The sequence below is a fragment of the Piliocolobus tephrosceles genome, chromosome 16 (genome assembly GCF_002776525.5).
Source record: "Piliocolobus tephrosceles isolate RC106 chromosome 16, ASM277652v3, whole genome shotgun sequence".
Lineage (NCBI taxonomy): Eukaryota > Metazoa > Chordata > Mammalia > Primates > Cercopithecidae > Piliocolobus > Piliocolobus tephrosceles.
This window is the reverse complement of record NC_045449.1, coordinates 35,660,422-35,682,712: the sequence shown is the minus strand read 5'-3', so window position 1 is coordinate 35,682,712 and position 22,291 is coordinate 35,660,422. Positions and strand designations below refer to the sequence as shown.

At 45.6% G+C, this 22,291-nt stretch overlaps 1 protein-coding gene across 5 annotated transcripts in view; it reads right to left on the bottom strand.

The window, feature by feature from the left end:
* The window catches only part of RNF43 (ring finger protein 43), a 65,424-nt gene that overhangs the window by 13,143 nt on the left and 29,990 nt on the right, over positions 1-22,291 (bottom strand). For 4 of the 5 annotated variants that reach the window (XM_023204612.1, XM_023204613.1, XM_023204614.1 and 1 more), the window contains one exon: positions 5,544-5,666. The exons of the other annotated variant lie outside the window; for it this stretch is intronic. In XM_023204612.1, coding sequence (XP_023060380.1) covers positions 5,544-5,666 — 123 coding nt within the window. The remainder of the gene's footprint in view (positions 1-5,543; positions 5,667-22,291) is intronic. 5 annotated transcript variants of the gene reach the window in all.

Below are 22,291 nucleotides of genomic sequence, written 5' to 3'. Positions count from 1 at the left end.
ACAGGAAGGCAGTTTTAGAAAGAATCCAGAGAGCTCTTTGGAAGCTTCAGAGTTGGCCAGCCCTAGGGGCAGCAGGCAAGGTTGCCACAGCCTCTAGCAACAGGAGCCGTTACAGAGAGAACAATGTGAGTGAGTTGGCAATTCTGCCTCTTACTTGCAGGACTCACTGGTCAGCTGCTGCATTTCTCTGGGCCTTAGATTTTCCTCTCCAGACAAGAGTCCCTCTATATCTTCTGCTCATCAAAACTGAAACACCTACCGCACCCAGGCCACCAAGCCAGGAAAAGCCAGGCCCTCCAAAACAGCTCATAATATAGTTGTGCAGACAAGGCAAATACATAAAGCTATAACGCTGATAATAATATTCTAGAGCACAAAGGAATAGAAACAGAGGTTTCCACACCTTTTTTCACTCCAGAAGGCTCTCCCCTCTACTATTCCCTCCACCAATACACACACACACACAATCTGGCACAAATGTTCAATATAGAAAGCAGATAAAAGTGAGGCTGCTTACTTTGAGGTAGGGGTGGGGACAGGAAGGACCTTTGGCCTCTCCCCTCCACCCACCATGTGCCTCCCTGAAACCTAGACTTAGCAGAAGATGGCGTTGAAAGCATGCACAGACACCCTACCTGCTGGAGGCATGCCCCCAGGGAGGGATTTCTGCTCCTACTGGGCTGGCTGGGCCTGGGCTGGTCAGGAAAGATTCGGTAGCAAAGGTGGGATTCCTCTGGGCTTGAAAGTGAAGGATGAAAGGAAGGAGAAGGAATATAACCTTTGTTGAGATCCAGTGGCCAGATTGCCTAGGGTTGAATCCTGGCTCTGATACCAACTATTAACTGTGAGACTTGGGGCAAGTCACTTCACTACTCTGTGTGTGTTTTTTTTTTTTTTCTGTAAACTGGGATAATAACAGGACCTAATCCATAGGGTTGTTATGAGGACTACATAAACGAATCCACACAAAGCATTTATAATAGTGCCTGGCACATGGTGTTGCTTAACTATTAGTTATTATATCAACTATTATCATTATTATTATTGTTGAGATAAGAGTCTCACCCTGTTGCCCAGGCTGGAGTGCAGTGGTGCAATCTCGGCTCACTGCAATCTCCACCTCCCAGGTTCAAGAGATTCTCCTGCCTCAGCCTCCCAAGTAGCGGGGATTACAGGCATACGCCACAAGGCCCGACTAATTTTTTTTTTTTTTTTTTTTTTTTTGAGACAGAGTCTTGCTCTGTCACCAGGCAGGAATACAGTGATGTGTGGCGTGATCTCGGCTCACTGCAACCTCCACCTCCTGGGTTCAAGTGATTCTCCTGTCTCAGCCTCCCGAGTAGCTGGGACTACAGGCGTGTGCCACCACATCCAGCTACTTTTTAGTAGAGACGAGGTTTCTTTTTTTTTGTATTTTTAGTAGAGACGAGGTTTCACCATGTTGGCCAGGCTGGTCTCAAACTCCTAACTTTGTGATCCGCCTGCCTCGGCCTCCCAAAGTGCTGGGATTACAGGCATGAGCCACCACACCTAGCTCTTATATCAACTATTATTAACACTACATGATTCCTACATGTGATTTCATTTACTCCTCACAACTCTATAAGACAGTCATCAGCCCCACTTCTGAGTTGGGAAACTGAGCCTCAGAGAAACTGAATAATTTCCCCAGGGCTACCAACTGAGAAGCAGTGGAGGCAGAATTTGCACCCAGGACCTCAGCCTTCAGACTGCCTGTTCTTTACTACCAGGTAGTGGCCTCCATGGTAAGAGAGGCAGGGCTTGCACCCATCTGCTTTTCTCCAGATCTAGCTCCTTCTAGCAGGCAAAAGGCCACTGCAGGAGTTCAGGCATAAGGTGATAAGACTCTGGCTTATCACCAGGATGGCTGTGGAGCTGCTAATAAAGAAACAGAAACCAATATGGGTGACTGGACAGAGGGTGGAGGGGGTAGTGGGGCGGTGACAAGAATGGAAGCCTCCAGAAGAATTATGGTGAGGGTTTCAGAAAAGAATAAGCGAGAAAACAAATGGAAGGAAAAATACCCCAACCTTGTTAACTACAAAAGCACGGAATGATGATGCCAATGATGATGACAGTAATGATAACTGTAATCATTTATTGAGTGGTTACCATGTACATGGCACAGGGCTAAAAGCTTCCATCTGTACTGTTCTCATTAAATCCTCCTAACTACTTATAAGTCCCATTATTATTCCCCTTTTACAGATGAGGAAATAGAGGCTTAGAGAGGTGAGCTAAAAAAGTCCAGGTCACACTGAGGGGAAGTGGAGGAGCCAGGCTCCAAGCCCAGGGCTATCTGGCTTGAGAGCCCCAGCTCTGTCATTGGTGACACCACCATTGGCACCAATAGGAAAAACCAAAGCAGAGCTGCAGGGGATCAGTGGTTTCCAAACTCTTCCTCCCCTAAGACCCCATCTTTCCCTTATACCTCTCATGAGTCACATTTTAAGAAAAACAGATGTTCGGCTGGGTGCAGTGGCTCATGCCTGTAATCCCAGCACTTTGTGAGGCCAAGGTAGGCAGAACTCTGGAGGTCAGGAGTTTGAGACCAGCCTGGCCAACATGGTGAAACCCTGTCTCTACTAAAAATACAAAAATTAGGCTGGGCGTCGTGGCTCATGCCTGTAATCCCAGCACTTTGGGAGGCCGAGGCGGGTGGATCACGAGGTCAGGAGTTCAAGACCAGCCTGGCCAAGATGGTGAAACTCCGTCTCTGCTAAAAATATAAAAATTAGCTGGGTGTGGTGGCAGGCACCTGTAATCCCAGCTACTTGGGAGGCTGAGGTAGAGAACTGCTTGAACCCCGGAGGTGGAGGTTGCAATGAGCCGAGACCGTGCCACTGCACTCCAGCCTGGGCGACAGAGCAAGACTCTGTCTCAAAAAAAAAAAAAAAAAAAAAAATTACCCAGGCATGGTGGCACACAACTGAAATCCTAGCTATTCGGGAGGCTCAGGCAGGAGAATCACTTGAACCTGGGAGGCGGAGGTTGCAGTGAGCTGAGATGGAGCCACTGCACTCCAGCCTGGGCAACAGAACAAGACTCTGTCTCAAAAGAAGAACAGATGTTCCTCCAAACTAACTACATTTATTACTTACAATTTATTTTCTTATGAGATAACTTGTATTAACACGTTGAACTAATAGAATTCCCGCCAAAACAAAACCAAGTATTTGAGGTAAGCCCGTGGAACCTCCGAAATATTGGAGGTAGCTCAAAGACTCACAGGCAAAGGTCTAGAGGTCCTGGGAGGTAGGAGGCCAGGGTGCAGCAGGCAAAAGAGAAGGCCCACAGCTGTGGAAAGGGGGCAGCCCCAGCCCAGCTCCCACCAATAGCAGCAAAGCTTCTCGGAACCCTTCTTCCCCCCTCCACCATACACATACGCACACACACACACACACACACACTATGTAATGTAGTACAGGCACTGGGAACTTGTTTACCAAATGAATAAATGAGTGCCATTTGCCCATATTTTGTAAGTTAAGAGAAATGAAACATCCAGAAGTAGGGCAGGCGGCTTCAGACTAACAACTCTGCTGCCATGAAGGCTCACAGCCTTGCAGAGATGCCACATTCCCCAGCTCCTCCAAGTGCATCCTGACCCCCTGCTTCCTACCACCTCTGGAGTCCCCTTCCTTGTCAGCATGGCCAGGCCAGGTGAATATCTTCACCCACATTCAGAATCCTGCCCACATCCCTGCCTTCCATGGGATGAGGTAAGAATCCAGGCTGTTTCCTTGCCCCCAGGAGAACCAGGATATCCACAAGGGATCTGGGCCTGAGACAACACGCTAGCACAAAGGCCGAGAGAGTCACTCTCCTCTCTTACCACCCTTGCGGGCATACCCATGTGTTCCACACACAACCTAACTACACTCCACATATATGTTCAGTTTTCCAGCTAGAAGGGAGGCCACAGATAGATTAAGCCTAGTTTTGAGAAACAGACAGGGTTGGATTCAAAGTTCAGCTCCATCCCTTCCTAATTGTGTCATCCAGCAAGTTACTTGACTTTTCTGATCTTCACTTGTCTCATATGTCAAATTGAGAATAATAATGCCTACCTTTCCTGATTGTTCTGAAAAGTGAATGAGATCATACATACAAAGAATCTGTCCCATGTCCACATGGCACATTGTGAGCACACAGAAAACAGTAACTGCTATTATTAGTTAAAGCAGGAGTCACAGGCAAAGGTCTAAAGGTCCTGTGAGGTAGCAGACCAGGGTGGAGCATAGCAAAAGAGAAGGCCCACAGCTGTGGAAAAGGGAAAGCCCCAGCCCAGCTCCTACCAACCATGGCCTGCAGCAATGTACTTTGTAGCTTTCTTCTAGAGAAACTGAAAATCTGAGGGTTTTTTTTTTTTTTTTTTTTGAGAGGAAGTCCCGCTCTGTTGTCCAGGCTGGAGTACAGTGGTGCGATCTCTGCTCACTGCAAGCTCCACTTCCCAGGTTCACGCCATTCTCCTGCCTCAGCCTCCCCAGTAGCTGGGACTACAGGTTCCTGCCAACACGCCTGGCTAATTTTTTGTATTTTTAGTAGAGACAGAGTTCCACTGTATTAGCCAGGATGGTCTCGATCTCCTGACCTCGTGATTCGCCCGCCTCGGCCTCCTAAAGTACTGGGATTATAGCCGTGAGTCACCGCGCCTGGCAAAAATCTGAGCTTTTATATAAACATTTTTAATTTTTTTTTTTTTTATGTTTTTTTTTTTGTGACGGAGTCTTGCTCTGTCGCCCAGGCTGGAGTGCAGTGGCTGGATCTCAGCTCACTGCAACCTCCGCCTCCCGGGTTCACGCCATTCTCCTGCCTCAGCCTCCCGAGTAGCTGGGACCACAGGCGCCGGCCACCTCGCCCGGCTAATTTTTTGTATTTTTAGTAGAGACGGGGTTTCACCGTGTTAGCCAGGATGGTCTCGATCTCCTGACCTCGTGATCCGCCCGTCTCGGCCTCCCAAAGTGCTGGGATTACAGGCTTGAGCCACCGCGCCTGGCCAACATTTTTAATTTTTAAATGTGGCAATTAAGTTACACATTGAAAAGTCACTGTGAGGGTTAAACACAACGTGTCTGCAAGCCAAACCCAGCTTATGGGCCACCAGTTTGCAATCTCAGGGGAAAATTGTGAACTTTTTAAGGGTGGGGCAATGATTTCTATTTCTGCTGTTCTTGCACATGCTCAGTGTATATTTCTAAAAGAAGAAATCCCTTCAATTGACCCCTTCTTTGCTCTGGTGCAGAGCAGGGGAAGGGACTCAGGAGCTCCCAAGTGACGGGAAGGAGGTGGGACGGGGAACATGCTGGGATGAAGGTCAAAAAGTCCTGCTAGTGCTAGTCACAGGAAAAAGAACAGAGGTGTGAATTTCCACTTCTCTCAGACCAGTCATGGGTTAGGGAAACCCAAGGGAATCAGGTACATCACTCTTAGGAAACATGGGAACAAGGGAGCACAGGGTCTTCTCACAGCCCAGAGCTGGGTGAAGTTCTGGGTGTGTGTAGGGCAAAGTATGAGTCTACCTTGCTGGCCAGTGACAGGCAGGGGCGGGGGGCCCGTCGAGGACTCTCCAGCTTGACGATGCTGATGAATCCAGGCTCCAGATTGTCGTCATCACTGGCATTGCACAGGTACAGGGGGTGGGACTGCAGAGAGAGACAGATTTGGGTTAGGGAGGCTTTAGGCAGCAGGAGTGAGCTGTGAGAGCCACACACCTCTCCATTGTTCTAGGGAGGTACCAGGCAGGTCTCTTGGTGCCATAAAAGAGTATGCCTTATGATTGGATTGCCTCATAGTAAGCTAGTGACCACTGTTCGTCACTTCAGAGATGGTGGGGCCAGGGACACAGGTAGTGGAGGCAGACAGGAGGGAGAGGGTGTCCCAGAGGGGGCCTAAATGAAGAGCTTGCTGCAAAGCAACTCTAACAACCTTCAACTCCAACAATCCTACTTTTCTAAACTAGCCAGATGCAGAGGGCTCTTCTCCTGGCCCCAGACTCTCTACCTCCTGATCCTCCTACCTGCTCCCCAAGCCCCAGGCTAAGAGAATATCCATGTGTGCCTGTATCAGTGCTTTCAGAATCCCCATGGACAGTCCTGGGTGCTGCTGGTGCCTCCTGCCCTCCTCGGGATGCCCCCGGGCAACTGTTGCCCTGTAGATTCCCATTTCTCAGGAGGCTGGGTCTTCTCACTCGATGCTGCCTTGCTTCTCTCACTAGTCCCTTTTTTGCCTCTGCCCTGTGCCCATCCTGGGATCAAGCATGGTGTTGACAGAGAGGTGAGACTATCTTGCAATGAGGCTTGGCTAAGACATAAGCCTTGACAGCTCACTCTGGTCCCAGGAATGATGCCATGGAGGTGGAGCCAGCCCAGCCCATTTGCTCTAAGGGTATGGCAGATCCTGTCCAAAACCCTGTACCTCTGAGCCCAGCTGGTGCTGAACAAAGGAGAATGTGCCGACAGAAATCTGAGGCTCTCCTCATCAAAGGGATGGGACTGCCTTACTGTCTCTTTTCATTCATGGCGATTCGTACACCCATTCGAATCTAATTTTCCCTAAACAAAACGTCAGAGTGCGATGAGAACAAAGTACGACTTATTTGGCCCTGAATAATCCTATGGGCCAGGGCCTCCTATATAGTAGAAACCCCACGTATCCTGGCAAGGAAGAGATTTCTTATTAGAGAACTGCCCACACTTCCCCCTCTACTACTGTTGAAGTCTGGAGGACTTCCAGAAAGAACCGTCAGAGGAACCACAGAGAATCTTGAATTTATAAAGATGTTTATGAAGATAATGTCAATGATGGATTTAAAAGTGCACTTTCTGAAAGCACTGTCAGGCTATTTCCTCTCACTGTGTCACCGTGGCCCCTTGAACATAGTAGGTTCTCAATAAATATGTACTACCTTGCTTTGAATCAAAATCTCTGGGCAGTGGGTGTTGAAATAGGAGGGATTTCCATACTTGCTCCCAGAGTTTAAGGCCTACTAGTCTGGTAGTGAGCAAGGTTTAGTGTGGAAGAAAGGTTATTATGTGCCCCTGCCCCCAGAAAAAGGCTGGGGCATGAGGGTGGAGTTGTTCTTACATCAGTGAAGCTGTAGCCCCTGTCTCAACAAGCTGCATTAGTCTCTCCATCTGTCCGTGCGTCCATTCATTGCTTTGTTCTGCCAACACGGAAGGCCCCCTTGGTGTCAGGCTCCGTCCAATGCAGTGAGGAGCTAATGATGAGTAAGAGAGGCTCCCTGCCTTAAAGCAGCTCAAAAGACAAGCATGCAACCACATTGTGATGTTACAACACAAGGGCCTACGAGAAGGCACAAAGGGGGGCAGCTAACAATACATATGGGAAGCAGAGCAGTTTTCACAAGAGGTGACTGGAGAGCTACCTTGAAAGGCTAACTAGGTATGTGTTCACCTCAGGGACCAACGAAAGGGAGCAGGGTTGGGGAGGCACATTCCTGGCAGAGGAAGCCACTGCACCAAGGAACGGAGGCCTGGCATGAGGCTGAGGTAGACTGTGGGCAGTGAGGTCTGGCATGAAAACGAAGGCAGGACATGAGGCTGGAAGGATCTGCAAGAGTCAGGCCACAGAGCTGGGACCACAGATTTGCACTGGAGACCAATTTCTCTGAAGACTGTGGAGGACGGTCTGGTGTGGTGGGGAGTCCGAAGGCAGCTGCTCCACCAGAGCAGAAGATGGAGGCCTTCCCTGAGGAAGGACAAATCGCAGCCTGAGAAGGCTCTGCTCTGTTGCTCCTCCACCCTCCCCACACGGTCCAGCCTTCTCCAAGATGCCGCTCACTGACCAGAGGGCCACCTGGGAGAGGAAAGTCACTTTGAAGAAGCTCCTCCAGTATGTCTGCAGATATTTAACCAGTACTCTTCCCCAGGTTTTAACAGGGAACCAACATCTACAGCTCAGTGCTGCATTGTAGGACACCTCTGACAAGGTGGAAGGGAAAAAAGACCTGGTGTGAGTCACCAAACTTGCCTGGTTCTGAATTGACAACTACGGAAGAAGGAATGGAAGGAAATTAACCATCAGTAAAGGCCTCTTGTGTGCCAGGGCGTTTAGACATTATTTCACTATAAGGTAGGTGTTATAGCCATTTTTAAAAACAATTATTTAATTTTTATGGGCACATAGTAGGTGTATATATTTATGGGATACATGAGATGTTTTGATACAGGCATGCAATGGGTACTAATCACATCATGGAGAACGGAATATCCATCTCCTCAAGCATTAATCCTTTGTATTACAGACAATTCAATTACAGTCTTTTAGTTAGTTTTAAATGTACAATAAAATTATTGTTGACTATAGTCACCCTGTTGTACTATCAAATACTACGCCTTATTCATTTGTTGTAACTTTTTTTTTTTAAACCCATTAACCATCTCCATCTCCCCACTACCCCTATCACAGCCACTTGAAGAGAAGCTTGAGGCTGGGAGAAATCAAGGTCATATAAGATTTGAACTCAACTCTGTCTGACTCCATTGTTGGAGCCATGGCGCTCCAAATGAACACAGCATCAACCCTCCATCCATCTCCATGCTAATGATAGTCAGGATGAGGGCGGTACAGTTGATATTTATTGGGTAAATACTGTGAGCCAGTGATTGTTCTATGCACTTTTTCATATTAACTCTTTTCATCCTCATAACAACACTATCAGGTAGAGATTTTTATTGTCCCCGTTTTAAAGATGAGGAAACTGAGGCACTAAAAGGTTAAATAACATGCCCAAGATTACACAGCTAGTAAGTGGTAGAGATTAGAAAAAAAAAAAAAGTAGTAGTAGGATAAGGTTAAAAAAAATTTAAGAACAATTTGCATTTTATTTTGAAAACATGATACTTTCCCTGAACTCATTTACTAAGAAAATTTATCTTACTAAGGCATAAGGGCCCAAATACAAGTCCCTAAAATGTTGGTGGCGACCTCTGGGATTCTTGGACCCTCTTCTCTTTTCACTCTTCTTTTTTTTTTTTTTTTTGAGACAGAGTCTTACTGTGTCGCCCAGGCTGGAGTGCAGTGGTGCAATCTCATCTCACTGCACTGCAACCTCCACCTCCTAGGTTCAAGTGATTCTCCTGCCTCAGCCTCCCAAGTAGCTGGGACTACAGGTGCCTGCCACCATGTCTGGCTGATTTTTGTATTTTTAGTAGAGATGGGGTTTCATTATATTGGCTAGGTTGGTCTTGAACTCCTGACCTCATGGTCTGCCCGCCTCGGCCTCCTAAAGTGCTGGGATTACAGGCGTGAGCCACCGCACCCGGCCGCCTCTTTTCACTCTTGATGTCTTCTCTGGGTGACTGCAGCCAATCCCATGGCCACGGTGCCCACACAGAGGTCAGTGATTACATATGTCTTGGTCTTCTCTTAAGTTCCAGACCCTTAAGTCTAACAGCCCCCTGGACGTTTCTACCTTAATAATCTTTTTTTTTTTTTGAGACGGAGTCTTGCTCTGCCGCCTGGGCTGGAGTGCAGTGGCCAGATCTCAGCTCACTGCAAGCTCCGCCTCCCGGGTTTCCGCCATTCTCCTGCCTCAGCCTCCGGAGTAGCTGGGACTACAGGCGCCCGCCACCTCGCCCGGCTAGTTTTTTTTTTTTGTATTTTTAGTAGAGACGGGGTTTCACCGGGTTAGCCAGGATGGTCTCGATCTCCTGACCTCGTGATCCGCCCGTCTCGGCCTCCCGAAGTGCTGGGATTACAGGCTTGAGCCACTGCGCCCGGCCTCTACCTTAATAATCTTAAATAGAACACCTCAAACTCGGCATGTTCAAGACTGAAATCATTCTATCCTCAAAACTGCTCCTCCAGTGTTTGCTGTCTTAAGGATTGCAACCACCATCCATCTATTACCCAAGCAAGTTGTTGTCCTCCTAGCCTCCATCTCCTTCACCCCCACTCCAACCACCAATATCCAATCAATCACCAAATTCTAACGATTCTACCTCCTAAATACTTGTCTTATTTTATTCTTTCTTCCATTCTTACTATCGCTATTCTAATGCAGGCCACCATCACTGCCAACCCTATTTACTGTCATAACCTGCTCCCTAGGGTCACTTCATCCCATTCAGTTCTCTATATTGCAGCCAAAGTGGTCTAAAATGTTAACTTGAGCATGTTATTCTTCTACTTACAGCTCTTACAAGGCTCCTCATAGCTCCTGATATAAAGTCTGTACTCTTAAACATAGCTTAAAAGGCTCTGCCTGGTCTGGGCCCTGCCGCATGGCTTAACGTTCCCTTCCTATATCTCTTCCCGCCTTGTGACCTATGTTCCAGAAATAATAACTTGTTTCATTTCCCTAAACACCTTTGACACTTGCTGCTCTGTCCGGCATTTCCCTAATCACACACTTGCCCCACGGCATTGTAATTGTCAGCTTACTTCCCTCTCTTCTCAGATGATGACTGAGTCTAGCCTGCCCCCCACTGCCTGTTACTTTGTGGGCACTCAATATTTGTTGATTAAATGTTGAAAGTCTACAACCAGATAATTGACGATAGTTAACTATGAAGACAAGACAGAGTACACTCAAATCCTGATAATGTTTGCTCTGGGAGAGGAATTTGAGAGGGGGCAGTAAAGAGGGACTTTGGTGTTTTGCTTTGAATACTTTGATCACAGGATAATACATGACATTTGAGTTCTGTTTTTTGCTGTTGTAGAATCAAAAGGAACGACAGCTATTTATATTTTGTTCCATGTCTTTTCCCTCCTTCCCTTCCAAGGAGATGGCTTCACCTTCTATTTCCTTGCCTCAGGGGCATTTGCCAAAAGCAAATGTTGTTTAAATTCCTCCCTTCCTGGCTTTTGCAGAAAAAACTGAACTCACTGAGGAAGTGTGAGTGTCCTGAAGGCAGAAGGGCCTGTGGTGAAGGGAGGGGTCAAAGTCTCAGAACCGGGAGGGCAGGAAGGAGGGCTCTGGAGCCAGTGTGAGGGGTCTGGAGCCAGGCTGAGTAGTGGGAATCTGTAGCCTGTGCCCCAGAAGCAGTGGGTCCCTGGAGAAGGACTGAGTACTAGACCCCAGGAGGCTGGGCCCTGGGAGAGATGATGTGCCTGCATGGATTTCAAGGGAACGCCTGTGTTTGGACAAGGAACATGGATAAATGTCAGAGGGGTCCCTTGGATATCTTGGTTTTCTTAAAACTCTGGGACTTTTGTTCTACTCTGGGAGGAGAAGTGCCTCTGAAAACAAATGTCTACACAGCTAATGGGATAGGACTTTGGTGTTAGATTTGATAAAAAGAAAATAAAGTAACATGATCTTTCTAGTACAATCATATCTGTGGCATGACAATCACACTCATTATATTTTTGTATGGTTTGACTCTTTTACAATGACAGCTGTTCAAGTATTCTCAAATTAAAAACAAATAATAGCCATTTGAACTAGGACTCAGTTCAGCACCTAGCAAGAAAGACAGCATCGGCATTCCTTGGGTATAACACAGGGGCTGTCTTTGCCCTTTCTCCAAGGAATTTTTAGCCAAGAGGCGGGTTCTTGAGAAAACAGATGTAAATACATTTGTCTCCTTGGAATGCAAGGTCTCCTAATCATGAAGATGCAAACATGATTTCTACACTGGGCCACCTGTCCCCTCAGTGACACCAGGGGGTCAAGAGAAATGAGCTTGCCTGATTTGAGAAGGGTGTGGTTGTGGAGGGCTCAGAGAAACTTGGTGAATTTGACTTCCTCAAAGGCCAGGAGTTAGGACACCCCTGTCTCACAGGCTGCCATGAGGGGCAAATTAAGAGGCACTTGCTTTCAAGCATGAGTTAGGTCATTCTGACTCAGAATTCAGCTTTGCATACACATTTTATACCCTCTGTGCAAAGATACGTGAACTGTCCTTTGGTGGTGTGTGTTGTATTTCATATTCCTGAGTCTGTTCTCCCTCTGTCCTCCTTATTTGTTCTGATTTTTTCCCCTCCCTCCCAGGACAGACCTAGGGTTCAAATTCTGACCCCATAATTTACCTGTGTGACCTTGGGCATGTTAATCTTTCTGAGCCTCATATTGCTCATCTTTGGAATGGGAACACAAATGCTTCGTGTAGACAGGAGATAATGGATATAAGTGCCTAGCACAAAGCCTGATGCTTAGTAAGTGCTCACTTAATGGCAGCTGTTTTTATTACTGCATCTATAATATTAAAGTTCCTTCTTATTCCTGGAAGGGACAAGGCCTTTTCTGAACTTCCCCCTTCTTTGGTAATCAACAGTGCCTCTAAATGCCAGTGTTCGGCAAGGTACAGTCTGGGACAGCTCATTATCCACAGTCACTTCCCTCCTGTTCTCAGACCTCCAAACCCCACTGAACAAGCTCTTCCAGTTCTCAGCCTGCCTCCTTCCCATGAAGGAAGCCATGTGATCTCATTACCTCCTCACAAAGGGCATTTCAGGGCTCAACTGGGCCTGGAACTTAATGCTGGTCTCCCTTTATCCATGGCATCTCCTCCTCTTTGGGTGTGTGCTTCTGCAAGCAATTCTTTACTGTCTCCTGTTTCCCGGGCACTCTCCTCCCGCTCCCTGCCACCGACCTCTGCTGCAATCCTCTCTTAGTTCTCTGATTCCACGTACAGACCTTCAACTAGGCCTTGGACAGGTAACTTTACTGCTTGCTACAATTTTGCCTTTGTAATCAAGAACATTGGCCAGGCATCAAAGGCATCATTCTCCCCATTTCCTCTTTTCAGATTTTACAATCATCCTTTCCTGCACAACCTCCATTACCTGAACTTTTATCTTATGTAGGAGGACACACTGGCATCATAAAGTAAAGCTCCTGCAGATACGGGGGTGGGAAAAAAACAAGTTGGCCTGAAGTTGCTGCTTCCGAATCCCAGCACCGGAATAGGCCCACCACTGAGGCCCAGCTTAGTCACCTTGCCTTGTATTGAAGGGAGTCAAGGCTCACATCTACAGGTTAGATGCTAATGGTTATTGTTCAGGGCTTAGATTTGGGAACCTCAAGACCTCTTTCAAAACCTTATATAAACTTGTCACTATCTCTTCGGGATGACTGACTTTTTCCATAAATCAAGTTGGGAGGCTGGGGAATTGTCAAGAGGAGTTTCTCTTTATCTATTTATTTTATTTTACTCTATTTATTTTTGAGACATGCTCTTACTCTGTCACCCAAGCTGGAGTGCAGTGGCACAGTCTCAGCTCACTGCAGCCTCAACCTCCTGGGCTCAAGCAATCTTCCTGTCTCAGCCTCCCGAGGTGCTGGGACTACAGGCATGCCTCACCAGCCTGGCTAATTTTTGTATTTTTTGTAGAGACAAGGTTTCACCATATTGCCCAAGCTGGTCTCGGACTCCTGGGCTCAAGTGATCCTCCTGCCTCGGCCTCCCAAAGTGCTGGGATTACAAGCATGCTATCTATTTTTTAAAAATTATTCTACCAGAAAAGTGTATTCCTGCTTTGTGTAAATTCTTTAAGCTACGAAAGAAAATAATGTTGGTGGGGAGGGTGAAGCATAACCTTGGGCCATCTGATGGTAGTGCACATTAGCAGGGGATGGATGAAGAGGCCTCCATGATTTCTCACTTGATTGAGGAAACCTCCCTGGGGACACAGGGGTGCTGGTGAGCAAGAGGGCTGACAAGCATCTTTGTATGATGATTCACAGATCATAAGTGCACTCGTAAGGAAGTGGAAGAAGGTAAGGAGAAGAAGAGCTAATTATCTGAGCTGCTTTTGAAATAAGGTAATATCAGAGAAGAAAGTTTATTTGGCACTAATCAGACAGAGAGAAGGAGGAAAAATCCCAGCCACCCAAGAAGTAGAACTTTTATATCATTATATTCTCATTCAGAAACAGGGTTGGTCCTGACTCAGTCAGAATGACCTCTAGCTACAAAGGTACTAGGAAGCTGCTCATGAAGTTAGAAGCAAAGAAGAGGGAGCCCATCAAATATCATTTTAGTTACATCAGGGATCTTTAGAAGCAAGGCCATGAAATAGAATACCAAGTTCTGAAGCCTATGAAGATCAAGACCTTAAAAGATAACCCAGTCATGTGTTCTGGACTCCTTTTCTCCACCAGGTGAGGAACTCAGGGCTCAACCATCCAAAAATCATACTGATTGGTCCTGGGAAGTCAGCTGACTTCTGATCACTGTCCCAGGAAAGATCTTGTGACCCTCACTGACCTCCATCTTATAGGGAGTACCACTGAGGCCCCTTGTTTAGCTAGGTCTTATTCAAAGAAGTCCTCTGCTGAAAGGCTGAAGTCTTGACACAGATGGCAAGTATTGCTAGGGGTAATATCTAATTCCCACATGCCCAGGATAAGGTCTATAGAGGCTTTGTCCAGGGCCCTTCCGAGGCATGGTCTTAACTCTTGCCACAACAAAGTAGTTAACTGAACTCTCACACCTAACCCAATGTGCTACTTGCAAACAGCCTTGACACAGTTTGCTTTATGATTTGATTTTGCTGTTCCTGTTCCAGCCAAACTCATGCCAGAGATGGCAGGAATCTGAAAACCTACTAGAAGCAGGTAAGTGTTTATTTTTGAGTAATTATTTAGGTTAAGATTTCAATGCTTAAAAGGCCAAAGACTAAAGCCAGACAGTCCCTGTGAAAAACACCAAAGAAATGAAACTTAAGGAAACCAGATCATTTGTTTAAATAAGCCAGAAGCCCATCTGGACTACCGGCAGAGCTACTTGAGCATTGCTAAGTTTGGTGATTTCAGTGCAAGGGTGTGAAAGAGCTTCATTAACATGGTTACTTCACACATATTCCAGGTCTTTCAGGCTTAGTCTCCTGCTCAGAGGCTGTAGGGATTTCAAGGTGTCCTGCAAACTCTGCTCCATACTGCTGTCTTCCACAACTGGCTTGCCCTGGGGCTTGGAAGCCCTTTGAGGGCAGATACTATCTCCAAATGGGCTGGCTCAATGAAATCTTCTATGCTCAGATTTGCGTTGGCACCAAGTAAGTGGGGATGGAATGAAGCTATGAAGCTTGCTCAGCTGGTCCCAGTCCCCAGTTCCTAGGCAGTAACACACAATATTGTATTTACATTGCAAAGTGGGAAAAATGTGGAGGATGGGCCTGGGGTTCAATAAAGAAACAATAAAGGGATCACAGGGGTAGTTGCACTCAGAAATTACATCAGGAGGAAAAGGACAAAATTATTCAAGCCACCAGCCAACTCAGATGCCCAGAGTCTCTCCTTAGAAGACACTGGGGGGGTTGACATTAGGCCAAGGAGGTTTCTGTTCAGAAGAGGCAACAGCCAGGAAGGGCTTGTGTTGGAGATAGCCCAAGGGCTCCAGCCTGACTGCTGACAGCCCTTTGACCACAGCTCTGAATCTCTGTCCATGGGGTGGCCCTAGGGAAGAGGCCTGCTTTGGGGGGACTGTTTAATGATTTGCCAGCAAAGAACTAGGCAAACAGACTGCTGGCAGCTGCCTAGATGCAAGAGGAGAGTGGATTTTTATTCCCACCCACAGTGTAGCCTTCCAGGCAGGGGATAAAAGAAAAAGTGAGATGGCTCTGGGAGAGTCTGGGAGGGATTGCCATTTGGGGCTTAGCATTTCACTGGGTCTCTATGGATGGTGCCTGGATATCTCAGCATTGGTGCCAGCTGGTATTTCCATCCTCTGAATATTTTAGAAATTCCCAATAGTAGCATCTCTTGCGCTCCTAGGAGCTAAAAAGTAAGATATATAAATAGCCTTTTATGGCAGAATTCTAGGCATTAAAGAGAATGAAAGCAGAAAAACACTATCTTAGCTCCTAAGAAGTCTTTTACAGAAAACCTATGATGGGAAGATAGTTTGGTTCTCTTTTCCTTTCTCTTTTTCCTTTCTCTTCCCATGGACGTTTCTCTATTTCTCTGATTCTATAGAGAAAAAAAAATGGCACCTCTCCTATCCCCTGTGAGCCAAAGACTGTGAGAACTCCGATCCTAGAGCTCTCTACTTCTTTTTGCCCTTGACTCCACATGCCAGTCCAAATTGGGCCCTTCTCTAATCCTTTGACCAGCCCTCAGTCCCCAGAACTAAATACTTTCCCTCATATATTCCCCTAAAGCCATCTATTCAAAATTCTTAAAGGACACTTACCTCTTACTGTAGGTCAGTGCTCCATTGTCACCCACCCTCTTACCTATTTCCTCCAGCAGAATGCCTGATTCTTAGGGCAATGAAACATTAGTTCTTTCCTCCTTCCTGCAAAGTAGAATCTGAGCTCCTTGAGATCAGGGACTAGGTCTTATTCATCACTTACATCATGCCATGCACACAGTAGATGTTAAGAAAAATGCATGTTGAATCATCCGTTTTAATAAACAGATGTAAAATAAATTTGGTGGTTGCCTTGTCATTTTATCAGGATATGATTATTTTCAGATTTCTGCTTTCTCTTCAGAAACTTTCTGCATACTCCCTGTAAGTTTCAGTTTCAAAGTCAGCTTTAGAGTATCCTGACCTCATCACAAGGCGGAGTTCTCTTTCCTTTCCACCATCATGCCTAGGTCTCCTCCACAACCCTGAACAAAACTCACTTGTTTCTGGAGAATCTTCCTGTTTAATAACCCATCCCGTTACTCTTTTATTGTCTCCTCTCAGTATCAATGTATTGCTAAGTTATGCATAACCCTGAATGGGGAAGAAAGCAACAGCCTCCCACCCCAAAGGAATGAGTCTTGCTCTCAGGAGAGTAACACCTGACTGTAGGCTACAGCAGTGTATACACATGCTGAATGCACAGGGTCTTAAGGCCATTCGTTAGACAACACACAGGGCATGGGAATGCACAGCACACAGCACATAAATACTGGGGGAATGTGGAATGAATGGACTAACTTGCTCTTGCTGTATGGCTTTGGAAGTACTCTCTTGTCATTTTGGGCCCTTCAGTCTCTCTCCCAGATTTATTGAGAGGTTATTTTTTGAGAGAAGCCATTTAGAGACTATTACAAACAATTAAAAAAAAATCCCTGCAGTATTGACAGAAAGAAACTCTTGCTCCCCACTGGCTTCAGGCCATAGTGTCAGCTATCTGCAGTGAACTTCAGTCCCTACCAAAATTTTATGAGGACTTGGCCCAGAGATCTGCACAGAAAAGTTCTGGGACAACTTAGAAGCAGTTCACTCCCGATAATATTCCGTATTTTTTTCTGAGTGGGTTTTTCTTAGCTTTGGTGGGATGAGAGATGAATTACATTTTTTTCTCTATCCTTTATTCCTTGAAAAGCGGATGTATCTGAAGCCCAAGTTTTTTTGTTTGTTTATTTGTTTGTTTTTGAGAGAGTCTTACTCCATCACCCAGGCTGGAGGGTGGTGCTGTAATCATGGCTCACTGCTGCCTCGACCTCCCGGGCCCAAACCTGGAAGGATCACACCTCAGTACCCCAAGTGGTTGGGAATACAGGAGCATACCACCAAGCCTGGCTAATGTTTTTGATTTCTATTTTTGGTAGAGACAGGGTCTCCCTGTGTTGCCTAGGCTGGTCTCAAAATCCTGGCCCCAAGCGATCCTCCTGCCTCAGCCTCCCAAAGGGCTAGGACTATAAGCATAAGCCACTGCATCCAGCTGAAGCCCAAGTTTTTTTGTTTTTTGGAGGTTTTTTTTTTTTTTTTCTGTTGCCCAGGCTGGAGTGCAATGGCGTGATCTCGGCTCACTGCAACCTCCGCCTCCCGCATTCAAGCGATTCTCCTGCCTCAGTCTCCTGAATAGCTGGGATTACAGGCATGTGCCACCATGCCTGGCTAATTTTTGTACTTTTAGTAGAGACAAGGTTTCACCATGTTGGCCAGGCTGGTCTTGAACTCCTGACCTCAAGTGATCTACCTGACTTGACCTCCCAAAGTGCTGGGATTACAGGTGTGAGCTACCGTGCCCAGCTAAAGCCCAAGTTTTAAAGACTTCAGTTAAAGAGACATTTGATTCCACCACGCCACCTTTGTTTCAGCTTCCCAGCAGCTTGATCAGCTCTCCAGCCTACCCTGCCTCTGAGAACGTATGTAGGCCACCTCATGCCAAAGGCAGTTGTATGTTCAAATATTCCAGACATCCTTTGACTTGCTCTTTATGAACTATGAGCTCTTTGTTACTTCTTAATTGTTCAAACCTCTTTATTTTTCTTGCTAAGCACAAATAGTAAGAGACACAAAAAGATAATCAAAGTACTGATAAATGAGAGAGGAATCTTCTCAGTTATCAAGTTGGCTCTGCTGAATAGAATTTCCTGTTCACATCTGTCAGAAGATTCAGGGAGGTACCATCACCACACTGAGTGGGTAAGGGAAGTACTTAGAGAGTTAGGGAGGGGAGCCAAATTCCTGGGTTGAGAGTTCACAGGGCAATGAGGATCAATAGCAGCACTTTTGATTTGTACACTGTTATCAAGGTACAAAGCAACACTACCCTTTGTCCTTTTTATTTTTACTCTGCTAATGGAACCCTTCACCCTAAATTAAGATTATTATTCAGCTTTGATGTTGCATTTTATATTAGCAAAGTGCTTTATAATCCTTCATTAGCAATTTTACTCTCTTTATTAATACCACTCATTTCACAAATTAGGTAACTGAGGCTTGAAGAGACAATGCAATGCATATTGGGCTTGTGACCTGACTTCTGGGCATTGATTTCAGGTACTAAATCTAATGAAGGGAGACTTGACAGACCCCAGGAAGAAGCACAGAGTAAAAGGGCAGAAGCACGGACATAACAAGAACTTTCTTGGGAACTAAACCTCCGATGACATAGTGAAATACTTCAAAATGTTGCTTTCTTTTTTTTTTTTTTTTTTTTTTTTTTGAGACGGAGTCTCGCTCTGTCACCCAGGCTGGAGTGCAGTGGCCTGATCTCAGCTCACTGCAAGCTCTGCCTCCCGGGTTCACGCCATTCTCCTGCCTCAGCCTCCCAAGTAGCTGGGACTACAGGCGCCCGCCAACACGCCCGGCTAATTTTTTGTATTTTAGTAGAGACAGGGTTTCACCGTGTTAGCCAGGATGGTCTCGATCTCCTGACCTCGTGATCCGCCCGTCTCGGCCTCCCAAAGTGCTGGGATTACAGGCTTGAGCCACCGCGCCCGGCAAAAATGTTGCTTTCTTTTGCTGGTAGTAAAATTGAGAGCTCTCACTAGCTTAAATGAAAAATATGACCACCAAACACATCTTCAACAGGAAAACAGTTTTCTTGATTGCTGAATTTCCTCCCTAACAGAGTTGACATAGAAAAATAAATGTGTTTGAACTTAATGGTGTCAGTTGTTTCCTAAGAAAGGGACTGATACTACAGCAAGACAAAGAGCCCTAAATTACTTCTGACCCAATGAAGCCGCGCTTCTTGACTCTTCACGGGTTGCTCATGACATAATGCTATTCTAGTTCTTCCACTTCTCTGATTGCCTCACTTATTGCCTCTTCCTCCTACTTTTCTTCCTCTCCTTCTTGTTTAAATATATATGTTTCCTAAAGATGTATTCTCTGATCTCTATTATCTCTCTTCTGAAGTTCTTATTCACTCCAGTATCTTTAGCTATGACTCCCAAATTGGTATCTGAAGTCAAATCTTCTGTACTTCAAAATGCTTGTTAAACATTATTTCTTTGTAGTCCTCCTGATACCTCAAACTTAAATATACCAAACCTAAATATCACATTCTCCCTACACTCCACCCTAAGCCAATAACCTCTCTTAACTTACCTATTTCAGGTAACGGCACCACCATTTGCCTAGAGACTCAGGCTGAGCACCTCACAGTCATTATGATTCCTCCTCCTAGTAATTGCAAAGACTATGCCATCACTTGTCTTTGGAGATCTACCTTTTCTATGTCTCTGGAGTCAGAACCATTACAACAGACTTCTAACTAGTCTTTAGTCTCTCACCATTCTAAAGCTCTCTGTCATTTCAAGAACAATCTTCCTAGACACAGCACTGATCCTCTCATTGCTCTGTTCAAATACTATCAGTGGCTGTCCACTGTCTTCTGAATTAAATTCAAACTCCATAGCCTGTCACATCAAGACCTTGGTGCTCTGTACTGGTTTTGGAATCAGACAAGTTGGTTTTAAATTTCAACTCGGTTTTGCATTTCAACTCTATCACTTCCAAGCTGTGGGTAACCTAATCTCTCTAAGTCTCCTTTTAAAAATGGAGGCTGGGCACAGGTGGCTCATGCTTGTAATCCCCTGACTTTGGGAGGCCAAAATGGGCAAATTACTTGAGTCCACAAGTTCAAGACCAGCCTGGGAAACATAGCAAGACCCCATCTCTACAAAAAATGTTTTAAAAATTAGCTGTGCATGGTAGTAGATGTCTGTAATCCCAGCTACTCAGGAGGTTGAGGCTGCAGGATTGCTTGAGCCCAGGAGGTCGAGGCTACAGCAAGCTATGACTGTGCCACTGCACTCCAGCTTGTGCAAGACCTTGTCCCTAAAAAAAACAAGAAGCGAAACAAAAACAACAAAAAACACCATGCAAGAAGATCATTGCAGAAATAAAATGAAGTAACATATTTAAAGTACCAGCAGTTCCTGCACATAGTAATCACTTAGAAGTATGTGTTTCTTCCCTTCTCTACCTTTTCAGTTTCATCCCCACCTCTCTCCTCAATGTACCATACTAGTCCAAAATAAATTGGATTACTCACTATTCTCTCATATTCTCTTGGAATGCCTATTTTTTCTGTTCTGTGACTTATTAAAATCCTATATATCCTTCAACGGCAAGTTCATATGCTACCTCTTCCATGAAGAATCTCTTCTTCTTCATCTGAAATGCCCCAAACATCTTGTTTGCATCTACATATGGTAATTTTCACCTTCTGCTTTATATTCTTTTCTTTTTTTAATAAACAGAGATGGGGGTCTTGCTATGTTGCCCAGACTGGTCTTAAACTTCTGGCCTCAAGTGATCTTCCTGTCTTGGCCTCCCAAAGTGCTGAGATTACAGGTGTGAGCCACCATGCCTGGCCTATACTCTTACTTACTAAATTGAGGGCAGGGGTTTCTTTATAATCCCGCATAGCACAATGCGCTAACGTAAAAGGCAGTCAATAAATGTGTGCTAAATTAATATTGAAAATATTTGGTCTCCCAGGTCCATTTTCATCCATTTCTTTGTGATTCGTACTTCACACTAAGCATTCTTTAGAAACAACCTCTGGAGGGATATCAGAATTTCAAACAATGTTAACAGAGAAGCTGAGTCAGTCTGGGATTAAGTTTAGTCCTAGTTCAGCCAAAAGGAATTGTCTGGACTCTGTTCCTGCTTGAGGAGATATCATAATTTGGCAGCTTGTGTGAGCCATGGGAACTCATTTGAATACACTTACACGAGAATGTATTTGTCTTAGGAATGGGTACACCAAAGTGCATGACACCTGGCTGGGCGCGGTGGCTCACACCTGTAATCCCAGTACTTTGGGAGGCTGAGGCAGGCAGATCACTTGAGGTCAGATGCTTGAGACCAACCTGGCCAACACGGTGAAACCCTGTCTCTACTAAAAATACAAAAATTAGCCAGGCATGGTGGCAGGTGTCTGTAATCCCAGGTACTCAAGAGGCTGAGGCAGGAGAATCAGGAGAATCGCTTGAACCTGCGAGGCGGAGGTTGCAGTGAGCCAAGATTGTGCCACTGCACTCCAGCCTGGGCGACAGAGAGAGACTCCGTCTTAAAAACAAAACGAAACAAAAAACAAAACAAAACAAAACAAAAAAAGTGCAAGACACCTATAAAAGTCAACTACTATTAGATTGACAATGACAATGGCTTCACTGGAAACAAACGGAGATCCAAAAAGTTCTGAATAGTTCTGAACATGGCTCAGCTAAGATATAACTATCTTACTCTGGCTTTCATCCAATACATTTCCTCTTGGCCCAGTTAGCAAATGGGTAATTATATGACATCAGCCACCATGGGGTGGCTGGGGCATAAGGTGGCTTCATGGTGCCATATAATGTGGCACCAAGTTTCTTAATCACCAACCACAGGTGCATCAGTTCTTCCTCCCACCACACACACCCCCTCCATAAAACCACCTTATCTGATATTTCTGTTGACACAATGACTATGCTTCAGGCACTTTCCTTTGCTTCTTCTTAATGTTTGTTCGGGTGGGTACCTCTGTGCAGATGCCTATAAATGAGTTCTTAGGGTACAGGAGTAACTACCCAGTCATCAGGCCATACTTTTGTTTTTAGGCAGGTTTAACTCAGAAAGTAGCAGCATATGTAATTGCTAAGCCAACACCTACCTGAAATACTTCAGAGGCT